We start from the raw sequence: 16,531 nt of genomic DNA on the forward strand, positions 1-16,531 counted from the left end.
CAGCGGTCACTGGCACCGCTCAGAGGAATGAATATGTGGCTCCACCCCTATGGGAGAGGAGTCCATATTCCTTTCTCTAATGAGCGGTCCCACGTGACCGCTGAACAGGGGAAGAGCTGCGGCACCCGAAGACAGTGTGACAGGCAGGGGGAGCGTCAGGATCGCCGGGACTAGGTAAGTATGCCTCAGCGCCCTCTCCCCCTCAGCCGCCGACCCTGCCGCCGACCGTGACTCGAGTATAAGCCGAGAGGGGCACTTTCAGCCCAAAAATTTGGGCTGAAAATCTCGGCTTATACTCAAGTATGTACGGTAATAATAATAGTGTACAGAGCCGTAATACAGCAGTGTGCATGAGCTTCCCTACCCAGCTAAGTGGTGCCTCCTGAGTACAAGATCCTTTAAGAGGCAGCAGTTTTTTAACCCGCGTGACCTCAGAAGTTTATTAATCCTTTTGCCATTGTAACTATTACACAAAAGTAAGAGGCAGCTCTTTATTCCTGAAAACAAAGTGCGGCTCCTCTGACTAGAGCTCCTATATGTGCTGCTGGACTGACAGCTATACCTGACCTAACGGGCTATGATGCATGCACATTTGTAAGCGGTATCATGTTTTGTTCACCTTTTGTACTAACGCCTACGATCATTTAGTTACAAGTGGCTTCTTTTTGTTTCTTTTTAGCGTTTCTCTTATTTTATTAGCTTGTTTTTCCCCTCCAACAGGAAAAGGACTTTCGACTCAGGGTCATTTTGCCAACAGATTTGCAACTACAAAATGCCAGGTATGGCACTCTACATATTGTGGTAAAGTAGTTATACTTTTATCTAAATATATCTACTGTATGAAGAGCTACACAAGGCAAGCAAAATGAATAGCCTGTATTAACTTATTTAATATTTCGATATGTCGGACTTTTATGAATGCAGCAATATCAAATGTGTATTTTTTATTATTATTTTTTCAATGGGTTGAAACGGGGTGATTTGAACTTTCTATATATATTTTTTTTAAATATTTGTATTCATTTTTTTTTTTAAAAAACCTTTATTTCCAGGACGTCCCTTCTGACAGCACCATGGGGGACTTCCTTCCTTTCTTATAGGGACAGGAAATACACAAGAGGTTAAAAGTCCCCTCCCCACCCACATCCCCAGTGTTTTTCCTGTCCCTGTAAGGACAGGCACGAGAGAGAGAAAAGGTCGGGGTTGGAGCTCCGGCCAAACTAACCTTTCTGACGGGCGCAGGTGGGCCGGGGGTTCAGCCTCTCCATCCTCCTGTCAAGACGCTCGTGGCCGACACCCCCCAAAGGGGGGTTCCTCAGCTAGGTCCCCGTGGAGCGGGAGCTTCGGGGTTGGTACTGCTTCCCTCTGACGAGGGCTCTCGGTGTCCAGGGCCAGCAGGTCGCCACTGATGTCACATCCGAGGAAGGGACTTCCGGGATGGGTTCCAGGCTGGAACTCGAGACGTGACGCGATTTCCGGTGACTTCAGATGCCGGATTCGGCATGGAGGCCGAGAGAGGACCTGCTAGGCGGTGAGATGAAAAGGTAGGAAATAAAAACTGCCTTAGTCGGTGTTACGCTGTGACAGAGTATACTTCTGAAACAGCATGGAGGACCCTGTGAGGAGTCTTGCTACCCCTGAATCATCAATGACTGCGAGTAGCGAAGGTAGGGGGAAACAGTCCAAGAATGGGACTGAGCTGATTAAACATAAGGAAAATACAGCCCCAGCCTCGACACCAGTAGCCAGGAGGTCTTCCAAGGCCTCAGGGAAGTCCAGGAGATGTGAAATCTGTAATTGCGAGCTGCCTGAATCATGGCCTAAACAGCTGTGTGAAGTGTGCATATGTAAGGTCTTCAGGGATGAACAATCCTTTCTGACAGAGATGTGAACCATGGTTAGAGAGGAAGTTCAAGCTTCCATCTCAAACCTCTTACTAGCACATTTACCTCAAGAGAGTCCCCATCCTAAAAGACTAAGATGGGAAATGGAGCAATCCTCAGAGGAGGAAGATCTGTCCATATGCTCAGACTCGGAGGAAGAAGGAGAGATCACTTCGGAACCTCGTGAAGTGGGCAAGAAATACCTTTTCTCCTCAGTTGACATAGACAAGCTGCTCCGAGCTGTCAGAGCAACCATGTAGATAGAGGAATCCCAGAAGCCCCAGTCGATACAAGACAAAATGTTCGGAGGTCTGAGGTCACAGATTCATCGTGTGTTTCTTATCAACGACCATATCCGAGCAATGATTATGGAGGAGTGGGAGGACGCTGAGAAGCGTTTGGTCATTCCTCGGGATTTCAGACTCCGTCTGCCTTTTGACCCGGACGATATAAAAATCTGTGACGAGATCCCAACAATCGATGTTCCGGTGGCCAGAGTTTCAAAAAAGACCTCAATTCTATTTGAGGATTCATCTAGCCTCAAAGAGCCTATGGAGAGAAAGGCAGATGGACTCCTTAAAAGGGCTTGGGAGGCTTCTGCGGCGGTCATGAAAACAAATATTGTCGCAACATCAGTGGCCAGATCCATGCACATATGTATCGACCAGCTGGAGGAGCAGTTGAAAGGATAGACTTCTAGGAATACTATATTAGAAGGTCTTCCCTTGTTAAAACTCACCACCGATTTCTTGGCGGATGCATCGGCAGAATCTATGATTCGCTGCTCGAAATAACTCTATCTAACGCAGCTTGGAGAGCTGTATGGATGAAGACCTGGTCAGGTGACTACCAATCAAAAATAAACTTTGTGGCAAAACTTTCAGGTTTAAGAGTGATCGGCCCTGTTCTAGATAACATACTAGAAAATGCCACCGATATGAAAAAAGATTCCCTGATGAGAGATATAGGAGACATTGTCTTTTTCGGAGGTCCCGGCCCTCCGAAAGACAGGAGATTCGGGGAAAAGGGAAGTCTAGTTGTTGGGACATCCCTAAAGGGGGGAGAAGTAGAGCACAGACCTCAGATTTGGCTCAGGTTCAAAGAACAGAAGGCAGTGACGCCGGGTCGGTAGGGGTCGCCTGGGGAAGTTCATAGATTCCTGGAGACTAGTCTCTCACAATCAGTGGGTCTTAAACACCATTTCTCGGGGCTACTCCCTAGAGTTCATCAGACCCCCCCTCCCAGCAAGGTTTGTAGCGACAGATTCTCCATCCAGTACCTCTGCTTCCTCCATATGGTCAGATATAAAAGACTTTTTTAAAAGCTGGAGTGGTACTCCCAGTTCTACAGTAAGAAATAGGTCTGGGACGTTATTTGACACTGTTCATAGTAAAAAAGCCCTCAGAAGAAAGTCACACCATTATAAACTTGAAACCTCTAAATCGGTAGATCGGGTACAAGAGGTTCAGAATGGAGTTTTTAAAGACCACCATTCCCCTCATAGACAAAAACGCGGTAATGTGCACAATAGATCTAAAAAGTGCATACTACCATGTCCCGATTCACTCGCGGTCGCAGAAATACCTACGGTTCGCCCTAGAGTTAGGAAGCAGATGCTACCATTTCCAATTTTGCGCTCTTCCATTTGACCTCGCTTCTGCTCCTTGAGTGTTTACGAAACTAGTCTCCGAGATCGTGGCCTACCTGTGACAGAAAGATGTGGTCATTGTCCCATATTTGTACGACTTTCTACTGATAACCGCTTCAGAAGCAGAATTAAAGGAACAGCTCAATCTGGTGATCCCTACTTTAGAAGGTCTTGGTTGGATCTTGAACAGAGAAAAATCAGACCTGTTACCCAGAACCAGGAAAAACATTTCTCGGAGTTATACTAGACTCCAGACAAAGGCTCTCGCAACTTCAAGGAGAGAAGCAAGAGACGGTGAAGAGCAAGATTCATCTTCTGCTTCGGAACCGAATTTCCATAAGGACATCAATGACAATTCTAGGAACATTGACGGCCTGCATATCCTGCGTTCGGTGGGGTCAGTCCCATACAAGGGGACTGCAGAGCGAGATCCTGTCAGCCTGGGACAGAAAACAAACGTCCTTGGACAAACAGATCCGTCTGTCCCGATCATTAAAATCATCCCTGATATGGTGGACCAATCCCAATAACCTCTCACAGGGCGTGCCGTGGATTTTGCCACCTTGCATAACAGTAGTGACGGATGCAAGCAAGGAAGGATGGGGGGCCCATTTAGAAGGAAGATACTATCAAGGAAGCTGGTCCCCACATGTCAGGGGCTAATCCTCAAATTTCAGGGAATTACAGGCGGTCTGGGATACCCTGAAGGGAAATCAGTCCCGCCTACAAGGTCGGCATTTAAAAGTCATGTCAGACAATATGACAACGGTGTCATTCCTCTGCCACCAGGGAGGCCCAAGACACCGGGCGCTTCAGGATCTTTCCGCAAAAATATTTACGTGGGCAGAAAGAGTAGTCTTGTCAGTATCCGCAGTTCATCTCCAGGGGTCCAGAAATACAGTGGCCGATTACCTCAGCAGACAAAGAATTCAGTCCACCGAGTGGGAACTATGCTGAGAGGCATTCAATTATGCCTGTCATCAATGGGGAACTCCCAGCTTAGACCTCTTTGCGACCAGAAGAAGCGCCAAAGTCCAGAGGTTCTGCTTCCTCAATCTGACAGACAACCCGGTAGCAATCGATGCCTTAAACCAAACATGGGGGGAGGAACTCCTCCTGTATGCCTTTCCCCACATCGCCTTGATCCCAAGAGTCCTCAGAAAAATTCAAGAAAAAGGCATTAGTGATGTTGGTGGTTCCATTGTGGCCAAAACGAAGCTGGTTTCCTCTGCTGAAGGAGATGTCCCAGAGAGGTCCCCTCCGGTTGCCGGAGAAGGAAGACTTGCTGATCCAGGGCCCAGTTCTTCATCCAGATGCAAAGAGGCTTCAATTATTTGCATGGATCCTGAAAGGAAGATCTTAAGATCCGACCAGGTGATCTCCACGATCCAGGCTAGCTGTAAACCTGTGACCTGTGCAATTTACAACAAAATCTGGAAGTGATTTTGTTTGGAATGTGGTAGCTTTCATAGATTCATCCCGGCCTGATATCCCAAAGGATATCCCAAAGGATTAAAGCCGAGCACACTAAAAGTACAGATTGCGGCCCTAAGTATTTTCTTCAATTTACCCCTGGCAACTCAATCTTTGTGTGGCTTTATAAAAACATGCTACCCAAGGGTAAGGCCCTCAATAAGATAATCAGTCCCTCCATGGGATTTAAATCTTGTACTCAATGCCTTATGTAAGTCTCCTTATGAGCCGGTAGAACTCATTGACATTGCGTAGCTTTCGTTCAAAACGGTCTTTTTAGTGGCCATTACTTCGGCCAAGAGACTAGGAGAAATCCAGGCACTCTCAATCCTGAACCCATATATCCAAATCTATGACGATCGCATAATTCTAAGGCTAAACCCAGGGTTTTTGCCCAAAGTGGTCTCCTCTCGAAACTTAAACCAGGAAATAGTACTTCCCTCTTTCTGCCAAGCCCCCAAAAACCCAAAAGAGAAGTTTTTCCACTCTTTGGATGTTAGGCAGGCAGTCATCCACTATCTCGAAGCAACTCGAGAGTGGAGGCAAGATACAAATGTATTTATCCAGTACAGGGGAAGAAATAAGGAAAGAAAGGCGTCAGAATCCTCCTTAGCTACCTTACAACCACCATTTCCCTAGCATACGAAACAGAGGGGCTACCCATTCTGATAGGATTAAGAGCCCACTCTACCAGAGCAGTTGCAACCTCCTGGGCTGAAAGGGCAGGTGCCTAGGTGGATCAAATTTGTAGTGCAGCTACTTGGTCTAGCCTAAATACATTTGGTAATCATAAGCTGGATACTTTGGCAGAAAATCAGTTGTCCTTTGGCCGTAAGGCTCTGCAGGCTATAGTCCCACCCTAAATTTAGAGTACTTTGGTATTCTCCATGGTGCTGTCAGGAGGGACATCCTGGGAAATCGGAACTAGACCTACCGGTAATGTTGTTTCCAGGAGTCCATCCTAACAGCACTGGTAATTCCATCCCTTAAATTTTGTAATTTGTGATATAAAACTTGTACAGAATTTGAATAAATAACAATTGCATCCATCCAGATGATACATGGAAAATTTCTGGGGATATGGGTGAGGAGGGGACTTTTAACCTCTCGTGCATTTCCTGTCCCTATAAGGAAGGAAGGACGTCTTCCATGGCGCTGTCAGGATGGACTCCTGGAAACAACATTACCGGTAGGTCTAATTCCGATTTTACAGGACGTCCATCCTGACAACACACCAGGAGGTAGTCCATGGCTGAAGATTGTTCCCTCCAAATTCAGGTGACAGTGTCCCTTTAAACCTAGTACTAAATGCCCTGTGTAAGTCTCCTTATCAACTACTGTAGGACATTAGTATCAAAATGCCTTCCTTGAAGACAAATTTCTAACTAGCCATCACTTTGGCAAAGAGAATAGGGGAAATTCAGGCCCTGTTGCTTAGAGATCCTTATCTACGTGTATGGGAAGATCGAATCGTACTTAAACTAGACCAATCGTTTCTTCCAACAGTGGTGTCCAGTGCCAACTTAAATTTGGAGATTATCCTATCCTCCTATTTCCGACATCCCAACAACCAGAAGGAACAAATATTTAATTCAGTGGCTGTAAGACAGACGGTTCTGTATGTGGAGGCTGGATTCAGACCTCTTTGCAATGGCAAGAAGACTTCAAAGGCAACATTGGCCAGATGGATTACATTCGAAATTTCTCTGGCATACACCTTGGAAGGGAAATCACAGCCAGAAGGTGTTAGAGCTCTTTTAACTAGGGCAATCCCCGCTTTGTGGGCTGAACAGGCAGGAGTCTTGGTGGACCAGATTTGTAGGGCTGAGATCTAGTCCAACCTGAATACCTTTTGTAGACAATACATTACAAGTTGGGCCTGTTATCCGGGCAACAGATGGCCTATGGAAGGAAAGTCATTCAAGGAGTAGTCCCTCCCTAATTCTATTAATTTGGTATTTCTTCTGGTGTGCTATCAGGAGGGATGTCCTGGAAAGTAGGAATTAGTCCTACCAGAAACTGTATTTCCAGAAGTCAATCATGACTGCTCCCTTACATTCCATCCCTTGAATTCCATGTACTTATGTGAAGTTAACATTTGTGTAAGAGATTTAAATATAACTGAGTTGCATCCATCCTGGTGTGGTGATTGGTAAAGACACTGAAGGTTAGGTGGGGGGTTGAGGGGGCATTTAACCTCTTGTGTTTTTTCTGTCCCTAGAGGATGAGGAAATACAGTTATCTGTAGGACTAATTCCTACTTACTTTTCACTCTGTTAGTACACTTGAAGCGCAATTGTATGATCCCTTCTGCTATATATATCAATGCTACAATATCGCTAAATATAGCAAAAATCAGTCTAATATGAACGCCAGGTACAGGTGTACCATCATGATATGCACACGGATCTTCAATAGATCCCTGGCCATCATGGCAACCGATTAGCGCCCCCGATCATGTCATGGCAGCGCCAATGGGCGCATAGAATGATACGCCCCCTTGCCGGCATGCTGTTAATGCTGCTGTCTCTGATTGGCAATGGCTTTTTACAAGATAACAGCTGCATGCAGAGCTCTGTTCCACTCGTGCCTGTTAGAGGCAGATGAGGGCTGATTATCACAGCCATAATCTGCCGGCAAAAATATGCAGACTTGGCTTGCGAGCCCACATCAAAGTCTGGGAGCCGGCATATGATGTACCTAGTACGCCATATGTTATTAAATGGTTAATGGCTTCTCTAAGTCGGCCACCCCTGTCCTGTCAGTGCCTGCTTTTTCCAGCCATTGTGATGCTATATGATTGGATAGTGCTTCAAGATTGATATCAACTGTTTGCACAGTATAAAGGCCCCCATACACATTAAGGTTGTCTGAACCCATCGATATCGACGGTCCATGTAGATGTCGATTGTATACTTCCAATTTCGGACTGCCAGTCTAATTGTTCTTCTGAGATAAGCAGCCGGCAGACGTATAAGCTGGCGGTTTTCTCATAGAGAGACTCGAACAGCAGCGCTGACCTCATTGGAGCTGCACCACTGTGGTAGAAGAGTATACATTGGTTTTATTTTAATTGGGGTTCTGAATTGTTTTTAAGCTGACCTCTTTTGCTATGAAAACCCTAAAAATTTCTGGTGCAAGCAATTACTTCCATAAGTCACATTCTTAGTAAAAGGAAGTCCCCCTGTGTGCAATCTAAGGCTGCCGTCACACTAGCAGTATTTGGTCAGTATTTTACATCAGTATTTGTAAGCCAAAACCAGGAGTGGGTGATAAATGCAGAAGTGGTGCATATGTTTCTGTTATACTTTTCCTCTAATTGTTCCACTCCTGGTTTTGGCTTACAAATACTGATGTAAAATACTGACCAAATACTGCTAGTGTGATGGCAGCCTAAGTGTTACATGGTCTGTCAGTGTATGCCCACCTTTTCTGAAAGGCCACAGAGGCTGCAACACAATTAAACAAGAGGCAACACCAACCAAACAACACCATGAATACCAAGGAGATCTCAAAACAAGTCAGGGACAAAGTTGTTGAGAAGTACAAGTCATGGTTTGTGTTATAAAAAAATAAAAATAAAAAAAATATTCCAATATTTGATGATCCCCCCCCGAAGCACCATCAAATCCATTATCATCAAATGGAAAGAACATAGTACCACAACAAACCAGCCAAGAGAGATCTGCCTACCAAAACTCTCAGCCCGGGCAAGGAGGGCATTAATCAAAGAGGCAGCACAGAGACCAAAGGTAACCTTGAAGGAGCTGCAGAGTTCCAAAGCAGAGACTAAAGTATTTATCCATAGAGCCACAACAGGCTGAAAACTCCGTAGAGGTGGCCTTTATGGAAGACTGGGCAGAAAAAAAGTCTTTACTTACACTCACAAATTGTAAGGCTCGCTTTGAGTTTTCCAAAAGACGTGGGTGGCTGTTATGATCCGGTGACCTTGGAGCCGCATGAATAACTTTCACTGGAGTAGGTGGTAACTGTACTGACCGCAATCCTGATCTGACACCGCAACTAGAAGTAGCCGTGGGGTGTGCCTAACAAACCCTAGACACCTCGTCACAGCCGGAGAACTAAATACCCCTATAGATGGAAATAGGAATACTATCTTGCCTCAGAGCAGAACCCCAAAGGATAGGCAGCCCCCCACGAATATTGACTGTGAGTAGGAGAGGAAAGACACACGTAGGCAGAAAACAGGATTTAGCAAAAGAGGCCACTCTAGCTAAAATAGGAAAGGATAGCACAGCGTACTATGCGGTCAGTATTAAAACCCTTCCAAAAATATCCACAGCAGATTATACAAAAATTCCTCCATCTAACTAAAGACGTGGAACGTATATCTGCAACTCCAGAGAATCCTACACTCAAAGCAGGAATACAATTAAAAACCAAGCACACAGCTTGTGTGCCAAAGAAAAAGAAACAGACACTTATCTTTGCTGAATTGGCAGCTAAGCAGGAGAAGCCAGACAGAGATCCAACACTTCCCAAGAAACATTGACAACTGGCAAGGACTAATGAATCCTGCAAACCTAAATACCCCAGTCAGAATTGCAATCAGCAGAAACACCTGACCATGACTGCAGCCCTGGGACAACTGCACTACCACCTACAACCACCGGAGGGAGCCCAAAAGCAGAATTCACAACAGGTGGCTCACCAAATGTATGGAGGAAGGTGCTGTGGTCAGATGAGACCAAAATTGGCCACCAAGGTAAAACGCTATTTCTGACGCCAAACCAACACCGCTCATCACCCCAAGAGCATCATCCAAACAGTGAAACGTGGTGGCAGCATCATGTTGTGGGGATGTTTTTTGGCAGCAGGTACAGGGAAAATGGTTCAAGTTGAGGAGGATGGATGGTGCGAAATACAGGGATATTCTTGAGCAAAACCTGTTTGTCTGTCAGTGATTTGAAACTGGGATGAAGGTTCACCTTCCCAGAAGACCATGACCCAAACCATTCTGCTAAAGCAACACTCCAGTGGTTTAATAGGAAACATGTAAATGTTTTAGAGTGTCCCAATTAAAGTCTAAACCTTAAACCAATTGAGAATCTGTGGTCAGACTTGAAGAATGCTGTTCAGCAGAGGAAACCATATAATTTGAAGGAGCTGCAGCAGCTTTGCCTTGAGGAGTGGGCAAAATTCCCAGTTACAAAATGTGGAAAGCTCATAGACTTATACAAAGCGACTTGCAGCTGTAATTGCTGCAAAAGGAGACTCTACAAAGTACTGACTTTAGGGGGTGAAAAGTTACGCACACGGAAGTGTTCAGTTATTTTGTCCTATTGATTGCTTCACAATAAAAAAAAAAACAAATGTTGACAGTTGTAGGCGTGTTCCTTACATGAACTGATGCAAACTTTTTACAAAACTGTGAAATTCCAGGTTGTGAGGTAGCAAAACACAAAAAAATGCAAAGGGAGGTGAATATTTTTGCAGTCCACTGCATTAAGTGAAATGCTGATCTATGGCGGTTTATATGAAAGGGTCATGTAAAGTAGTGACCATCACCTTTTAATGTACAGTAAAGTCCCTCAATTGACAACCATTTCAGTGCCCTCTTACTGTTCTGTAACCAGATGTTCTACTTCTCGGCAGGTTAGAATGCAGTTGGCAGTTAAAGAAAGTGCTGCAGGGATATCTACACATTGTGAAGCAGGTACATGACATCCGTATGGATATTGATTTTCTGTGCTTGTCTAAAGTCCCCAATGCGCATTAGATAAAAGTTGGACAAACTGGGAACATCGTGACTCTCCACGGACAGATAATGTTGGGGTGATGAGGATCTGGTGGTGTGAATTTAATTGCTAGATTATTTTGCTCTGTATGCTGATAAATTGCTGTTGTAGTCAGGCAGGTACTAACTCCGCTCTCCCCATAGAAAACACATGAGCGCTCGGCCGAATGCTGATATGTAGGGTGGGTTGGAAGAAACGGCTGTCTGCTGAAAAATCGTTTGTCCAATAGTTATGTAAGGGAGGATCGGGGCCGTCAGGTATGTATACAGGCTTGGACTGGCCCACAGGAGAACTGGAAAATCCTCCGGTGGGCCCCTGTGCAGGAGTGGGCCTCTACCCTCATATGAGCAGTACTTGGTACAATATACTTGAATCCCTACTTACAAAGTCAGCATCGTAATCATTTAACAATCTACCCAGTTCATTGTTACATAAATTGGTGATTGAGGATAATGTCACATTTACATGGTGCTGAAAAGTGGGGCCCTGCAGTTGGTTGCTGGTGAGCCCCAATGTGACACTGGGTGTATTTCATAATAGTAGAAAGATTTAGTAAATTCCTTCATGATATCTGAATTTATTGAAGTTGATGAACCTTTCTGTGAAAACCTTTATATCTAGTTTTGTTAAACTGTGGCTGAAAGGAGAACGCAAACTTGTCACGTAGAAGACTGACTTCAGAACGACTTGAGATGGACGCGTGTTGTGAATTCTGCTCTTGGGTTCCCTCCAGTGGTTGTAGGTGGGAATGCAGTTGTCTCTGAGTCACAGTCCTGGCCAGGTGTATCTGCTGATTGCAGCTCTGACTGGGATATTTAGGTGTGCAGGATTCATTAGTCCTTGCCAGTTGTCAATGTTTCTTCTGAAGTGTTGGATCACTTTCTGGCTTCTCCTGCTCAGCTGTCAATTCAGCAAAGATAAGTGTCTGTTTTTTGTTTCTGTGGCACACATGCAGTGTGCTTATATTCTGTGCTATTCATTTGTTTTTCTCTTGTCCAGCTTAGACTGTGCCAGTGTTTTCTCAGTCTTGTTGGATTCTCTGGAGATGCAGATATACGCTCCACATCTTTAGTTAGATGATGGAGGTTTTTGTATTTTTTGCTGTGGATATTTTTGGAAGGATTTTTAATACTGACCGCTTAGTATCCTGTCCTATCCTTTCCTATTTAGCTAGTGTGTGCCTCATTTGCTAAATCCTGTTTCCTGCCTGCGTGTGTCTTTTCCTCTACTACTCACAGTCAATATTTGTGGGGGGCTGCCTATCCTTTGGGGTTCTGCTCTGAGGCTAGGTAGAAATTCCTATTTCCATCTATAGGGGTATTTAGTCCTCTGGCTGTGTCGAGGTGTCTAGGTTTTGTTAGGCACATCCCACGGCTACTTCTAGTTGCGGTGATAAGATCAGGGTTTGCAGTCAGTATAGTTACCACCTACTCCAGTGAAAGTTTTCATGCTGCTCCAAGGTCACCTGATCATAACAGACGCGGAAGCTGGAAATTTCATCTATAGATTTCCTTATATTTCATTTTAGTTCTTGCATCTCTTTTAAGTTGATCTTTGTTACTGTGTGTCAGCGGCCTCTTCACATGCTCCGTTTCTTTTAATGGCTCCATCTGGGGCATAGACGTTTATATATCACTATTTACTGACCTTCCTTCAAGCGCCCCAAAAAAGGTATCTTCTAATTTTACTTACCCACACATTGAAGGCTTTCCAAGCTAAACCTAAAAGTAATTTTCATTTCAGAAAACTTTCACATGTTCTGATGATTTGTTAAAAGTGTTGATAGGTGGGGATCTGTGTGCGCAGTGTCCCAGGCAAATGCTAAGCTGAGCATTGTGCCCTTTTAATTGTCAAGGCACCCTAAGGGTGCAGCCAAAAATAACATGCAGATTGGTCGTAAATCTTCACTTTATTGCATTGCTCATCTATATCTATCTGTTTTTTTTTTACAGGCAATACAGCATTAGGCCCATTTTGAAAAAAAGGTTTTAGGTTATAGGGTTACTAAACACCGCTAGTACCCTAAAACCAATTGGCTATTCAATAAATCATTGTGGCATCAACACAGGCCATGTTCTGAACCTTCTTTCCCATAACAGAGGCATGATATCATATTTTGAGCTCTTTCGTCCCTAATGTGGATCTATAGAGACTCTGTTGTTGTACTAATGCAAAGCCCTATGTATTAAAGAGTTAAAGGCGTATTCCCGTCTCTAAAATCCCATCCCAATATGTAGTAGGTGTAATAATAATAGCAAATTTTCCAATTAAAATTGTAGTATAGTTTTTCTGATTCGCCATGTCTCTTTCCTCATGTGCAGGCATTGCAGGACCTTAGGTATCCATGGTTACGACCACTGATATAGTGACAGGCAGTTAGCTAGTTGCTAATGAAACTTTCTAGCTTCCATGTCTTTCCTTTTTTGGGTCCTTACGTGGAACTATAGAGACTCTCGTTGTACTAATGCAAAGCCCTATATATTAGAGTTAAAGTGGTATTCCTGTCTCTAAGATCATATCCCAGTATGTAGTAGGTATAATATAATATTAGCAAATACCTCCAATTAGAAATGTAGCATATTTTTTTTCGATTCGCTCTGTCTCTTTCCTCATGTGCAGACATTGATTGATCAAAAAGGCATTGCAGGACCTTCAGTATCCATGATTACGACCACTAGCAACTAGCTACCTACCTACCTGTCACTATATTAATGGTCGTAACCATGGATACCTAAGGTCCTGCAATGCCTTTATGATTAATCAATTAACCTTTATTACCCATTTATTAACCTAAAAATAGACATTCAAAGTAATCCTCACCTGTCTGCCGTCATCCGTTATGGGGATGTCTGATAGACACCTCTCCATTACTAACCCATGGGCTTGATGTAAGCAGACATAAAGCGGCTGAGATCAACCCCAAAACTATCAATATCAGCCTGCAGCTGTCTACTTAGCCTTTTCTGGTTAGTGAAAAATAGGGGGGACCCCATGTCATTGTTTTTTGTGTGTGTCTCCTTTTTACTAACGATAAGGGATAAGCAGACGACAGCTGTGAGCTGTTAATTATAAGCTGGGAACCTTTAGGGCTATTGGCCACATCTCAGAATAATAACAGCCCCCAGCTGTCTGCCTTCCCTCAGCTGGTTAAGAAAAATAAAGGGGATCCCACACCATTTTAAAAATACACAGACGGTGGGTGAGGACTACAACTGTTATCCACTTCGCCTGGTCTTGTTGATTGCAGAGAAACCGGGCAGTGATGATGAAAGTTGGATTTAGTTCACTGCACCTGGGAACAGTGCTAACTGTAAGGCAAAATAGTTCCTCACCCCCAAAAGAAATTCAGCAAATTCTGCACTCCCAAATCCAAATTCCCCCCTCCCTTCTGAGCCCCACAGTGTGCCTAAACCACATTTAGCGTCCACATGTTTGCCATTTCTCTAGCAATAACAGCCCGCTTAATTTACAGGATCCATGCCTCCAGAAGCACAAGCTGGGCATAACGTATTGGGCACTACAACGTACTTGGTTCTACAATCTACTGGGCACTACAATAGCAGATTTGCAATTTTCAATCAGCAACATCCACTGTTGCTTGTTTCTGGAAAACTCCTTAAGTCAAAATCATCACTACACCTGTAGATAAATTCCAAGAGGGGTGTGATTTTCAAAATAGGGTCACTTGAGGGTGGATTTTGCTTTTCTGACACATAGGGGCTTTATGTATGGAGTCTGCAAACTGTTGTACGATAATTTGTTCTCCAAGAGTCAAATAGTGCTCTGTCCCTCCCGAGTCTCGCCGTGTGGCTAAGCAGTACTGTGCAGCCACACATGGGATATTGCAAGTTCAGCAGAAATTGTGACACATTTTGGTGCCATTTTCCTGTGTGAAAATGTGTAATCTGGGGCTAAAACTATATTTTGTTGCATAAATGTAATTATTTTTTCTTCACTGCCAATGGTATAAAATTACCGTATATACTCGAGTATAAGCTGAGATTTTCAGCCCAAATTTTTGGGCTGAAAGTGCCCCTCTCGGCTTATACTCGAGTCACGGTGGGTGGCAGGGTTGGCGGGTGAGGGGGAGAGGGCGCTGAGGCATACTTACCTAGTCCTGGCGATCCTGGCGCTCCCCCTGCCGTCCCACGGTCTTCGGTGCTGCAGATCTTCCCCTCTTCAGCGGTCACGTGGGACCGCTCATTAGAAAAATGAATATGGACTCCACTCCCAAAGGGGTAGAGCCGCATATTCATTTCTCTAATCAGCGGTAACGGTGACCGCTGATAGAGGAAGAGGCTGCGGCACCGAAGACCAGCTGTTCGGGAGAAGGAGCGGGACGCCGGGAGCAGGTAAGTATTACATATTCACCTGTCCACGTTCCACACACCGGGCGTCGCTCCATCTTCCCGGCGTCACTCCGCTCTGACTGTGCGGATCAGAGGGCGCGATGACGCATATAGTGTGCACGGCGCCCTCTGCCTGATCAGTCAGTGCGGAGAGATGCCGGGACGAGACTCCGGGAGCTGCAAGCAAGAAAGGTGAGTATGTTTTTTTTTTTTTTTTTTTATTGCAGCAGCAGCAGCAATGGCACAGCTTTATATGGTACATCAATGGGGCAATAATGAACGGTGCAGAGCACTATATGGCACAGCTATGGGGCAATAATGAACGGTGCAGAGCACTATATGGCACAGCTATGGGACAAAAATGAACGGTGCAGTGCACTATATGGCACAGCTATGGGACAAAAATGAACGGTGCAGTGCACTATATGGCACAGCTATGGGACAAAAATGAACGGTGCAGAGCACTATATGGCACAGCTATGGAGCAATAATGAACGGTGCAGAGCGCTATATGGCACAGCTATGGGGCAATAATGAACGGTGCAGAGCACTATATGGCACAGCTATGGGGCAATAATGAACGGTGCAGAGCATTGTATATGGGGCACAGCTTTATATGGAGCATCTATGGGGCAATAATGAACTTTATGGAGCATTATATGGGGCTCCTGATTCAATATGGATATTCAAAAACACTTAACCTACTGATGTCTCAATTAATTTTACTTTTATTGGTATCTATTTTTGTTTTTGACATTAACCGGTAGCTGCTGCATTTCCCACCCTAGGCTTATACTCGAGTCAATAAGTTTTCCCAGTTTTTTGTGGCAAAATTAGGGGGGTCGGCTTATACTCGGGTCGGCTTATACTCGGGTATATACGGTATGTGACACACTTGTGCTGTCAATATGATCACTGCACCATTAGATGAATTAATTGAAAGGTTTTTTATTTGTAAAATGGGGTCACTTATGGGGGGGTTCTGCTGTCTTAACACCTCTGGGCCTTTTCCAATGGGTCATGGGACCCGCAAACCATAACAGTAAAATCTGCACTATAATATGGCGTTCCTTCCCTTCTGAGCTTTCCACTGTGCTTGAAAAGTATTTCCCGATCACATGTTGGGTATTAACCCATTCATGAAAAATTATACAATAAACTATGCAGTCTATTTGTTTTCATTGGCCCTTTTAAAAATAAAAAATCCTTGGCCAAAACCACATTTTAGTGGTAAAAATGTAATTATTCTTTCTTCAACGCCCAATGGTATAAAATTCTGTGAGGCACATGTGCCCATATGTTCACTGCACCCCTGGTTGAATTCATTGGGGGTGTAGTTTGTAAAATGGGATTACTTATGATGGGATTTCTGCTGTTCTGGCACCAGAGGGTCTCTGCCGAATTGACATGGCACCCGCA

General features: G+C 44.5%; 1 protein-coding gene across 3 annotated transcripts in view; it reads left to right on the top strand.

Moving 5' to 3' along the window:
- The window catches only part of FANCL (FA complementation group L), a 117,822-nt gene that overhangs the window by 23,578 nt on the left and 77,713 nt on the right, over positions 1–16,531 (top strand). Inside the window, exons 2-3 of one of the 3 annotated variants that reach the window (XM_069768911.1) lie at positions 721–779; positions 10,621–10,681. The exons of 1 other annotated variant lie outside the window; for it this stretch is intronic. In XM_069768911.1, the coding sequence (XP_069625012.1) occupies positions 721–779; positions 10,621–10,681 (120 nt within the window). The remainder of the gene's footprint in view (positions 1–720; positions 780–10,620; positions 10,682–16,531) is intronic. One more of the 3 variants, XM_069768912.1, reaches the window with a different exon arrangement.

This window comes from Ranitomeya imitator, chromosome 5, assembly GCF_032444005.1.
Source record: "Ranitomeya imitator isolate aRanImi1 chromosome 5, aRanImi1.pri, whole genome shotgun sequence".
NCBI classification, from domain to species: Eukaryota; Metazoa; Chordata; class Amphibia; order Anura; family Dendrobatidae; genus Ranitomeya; species Ranitomeya imitator.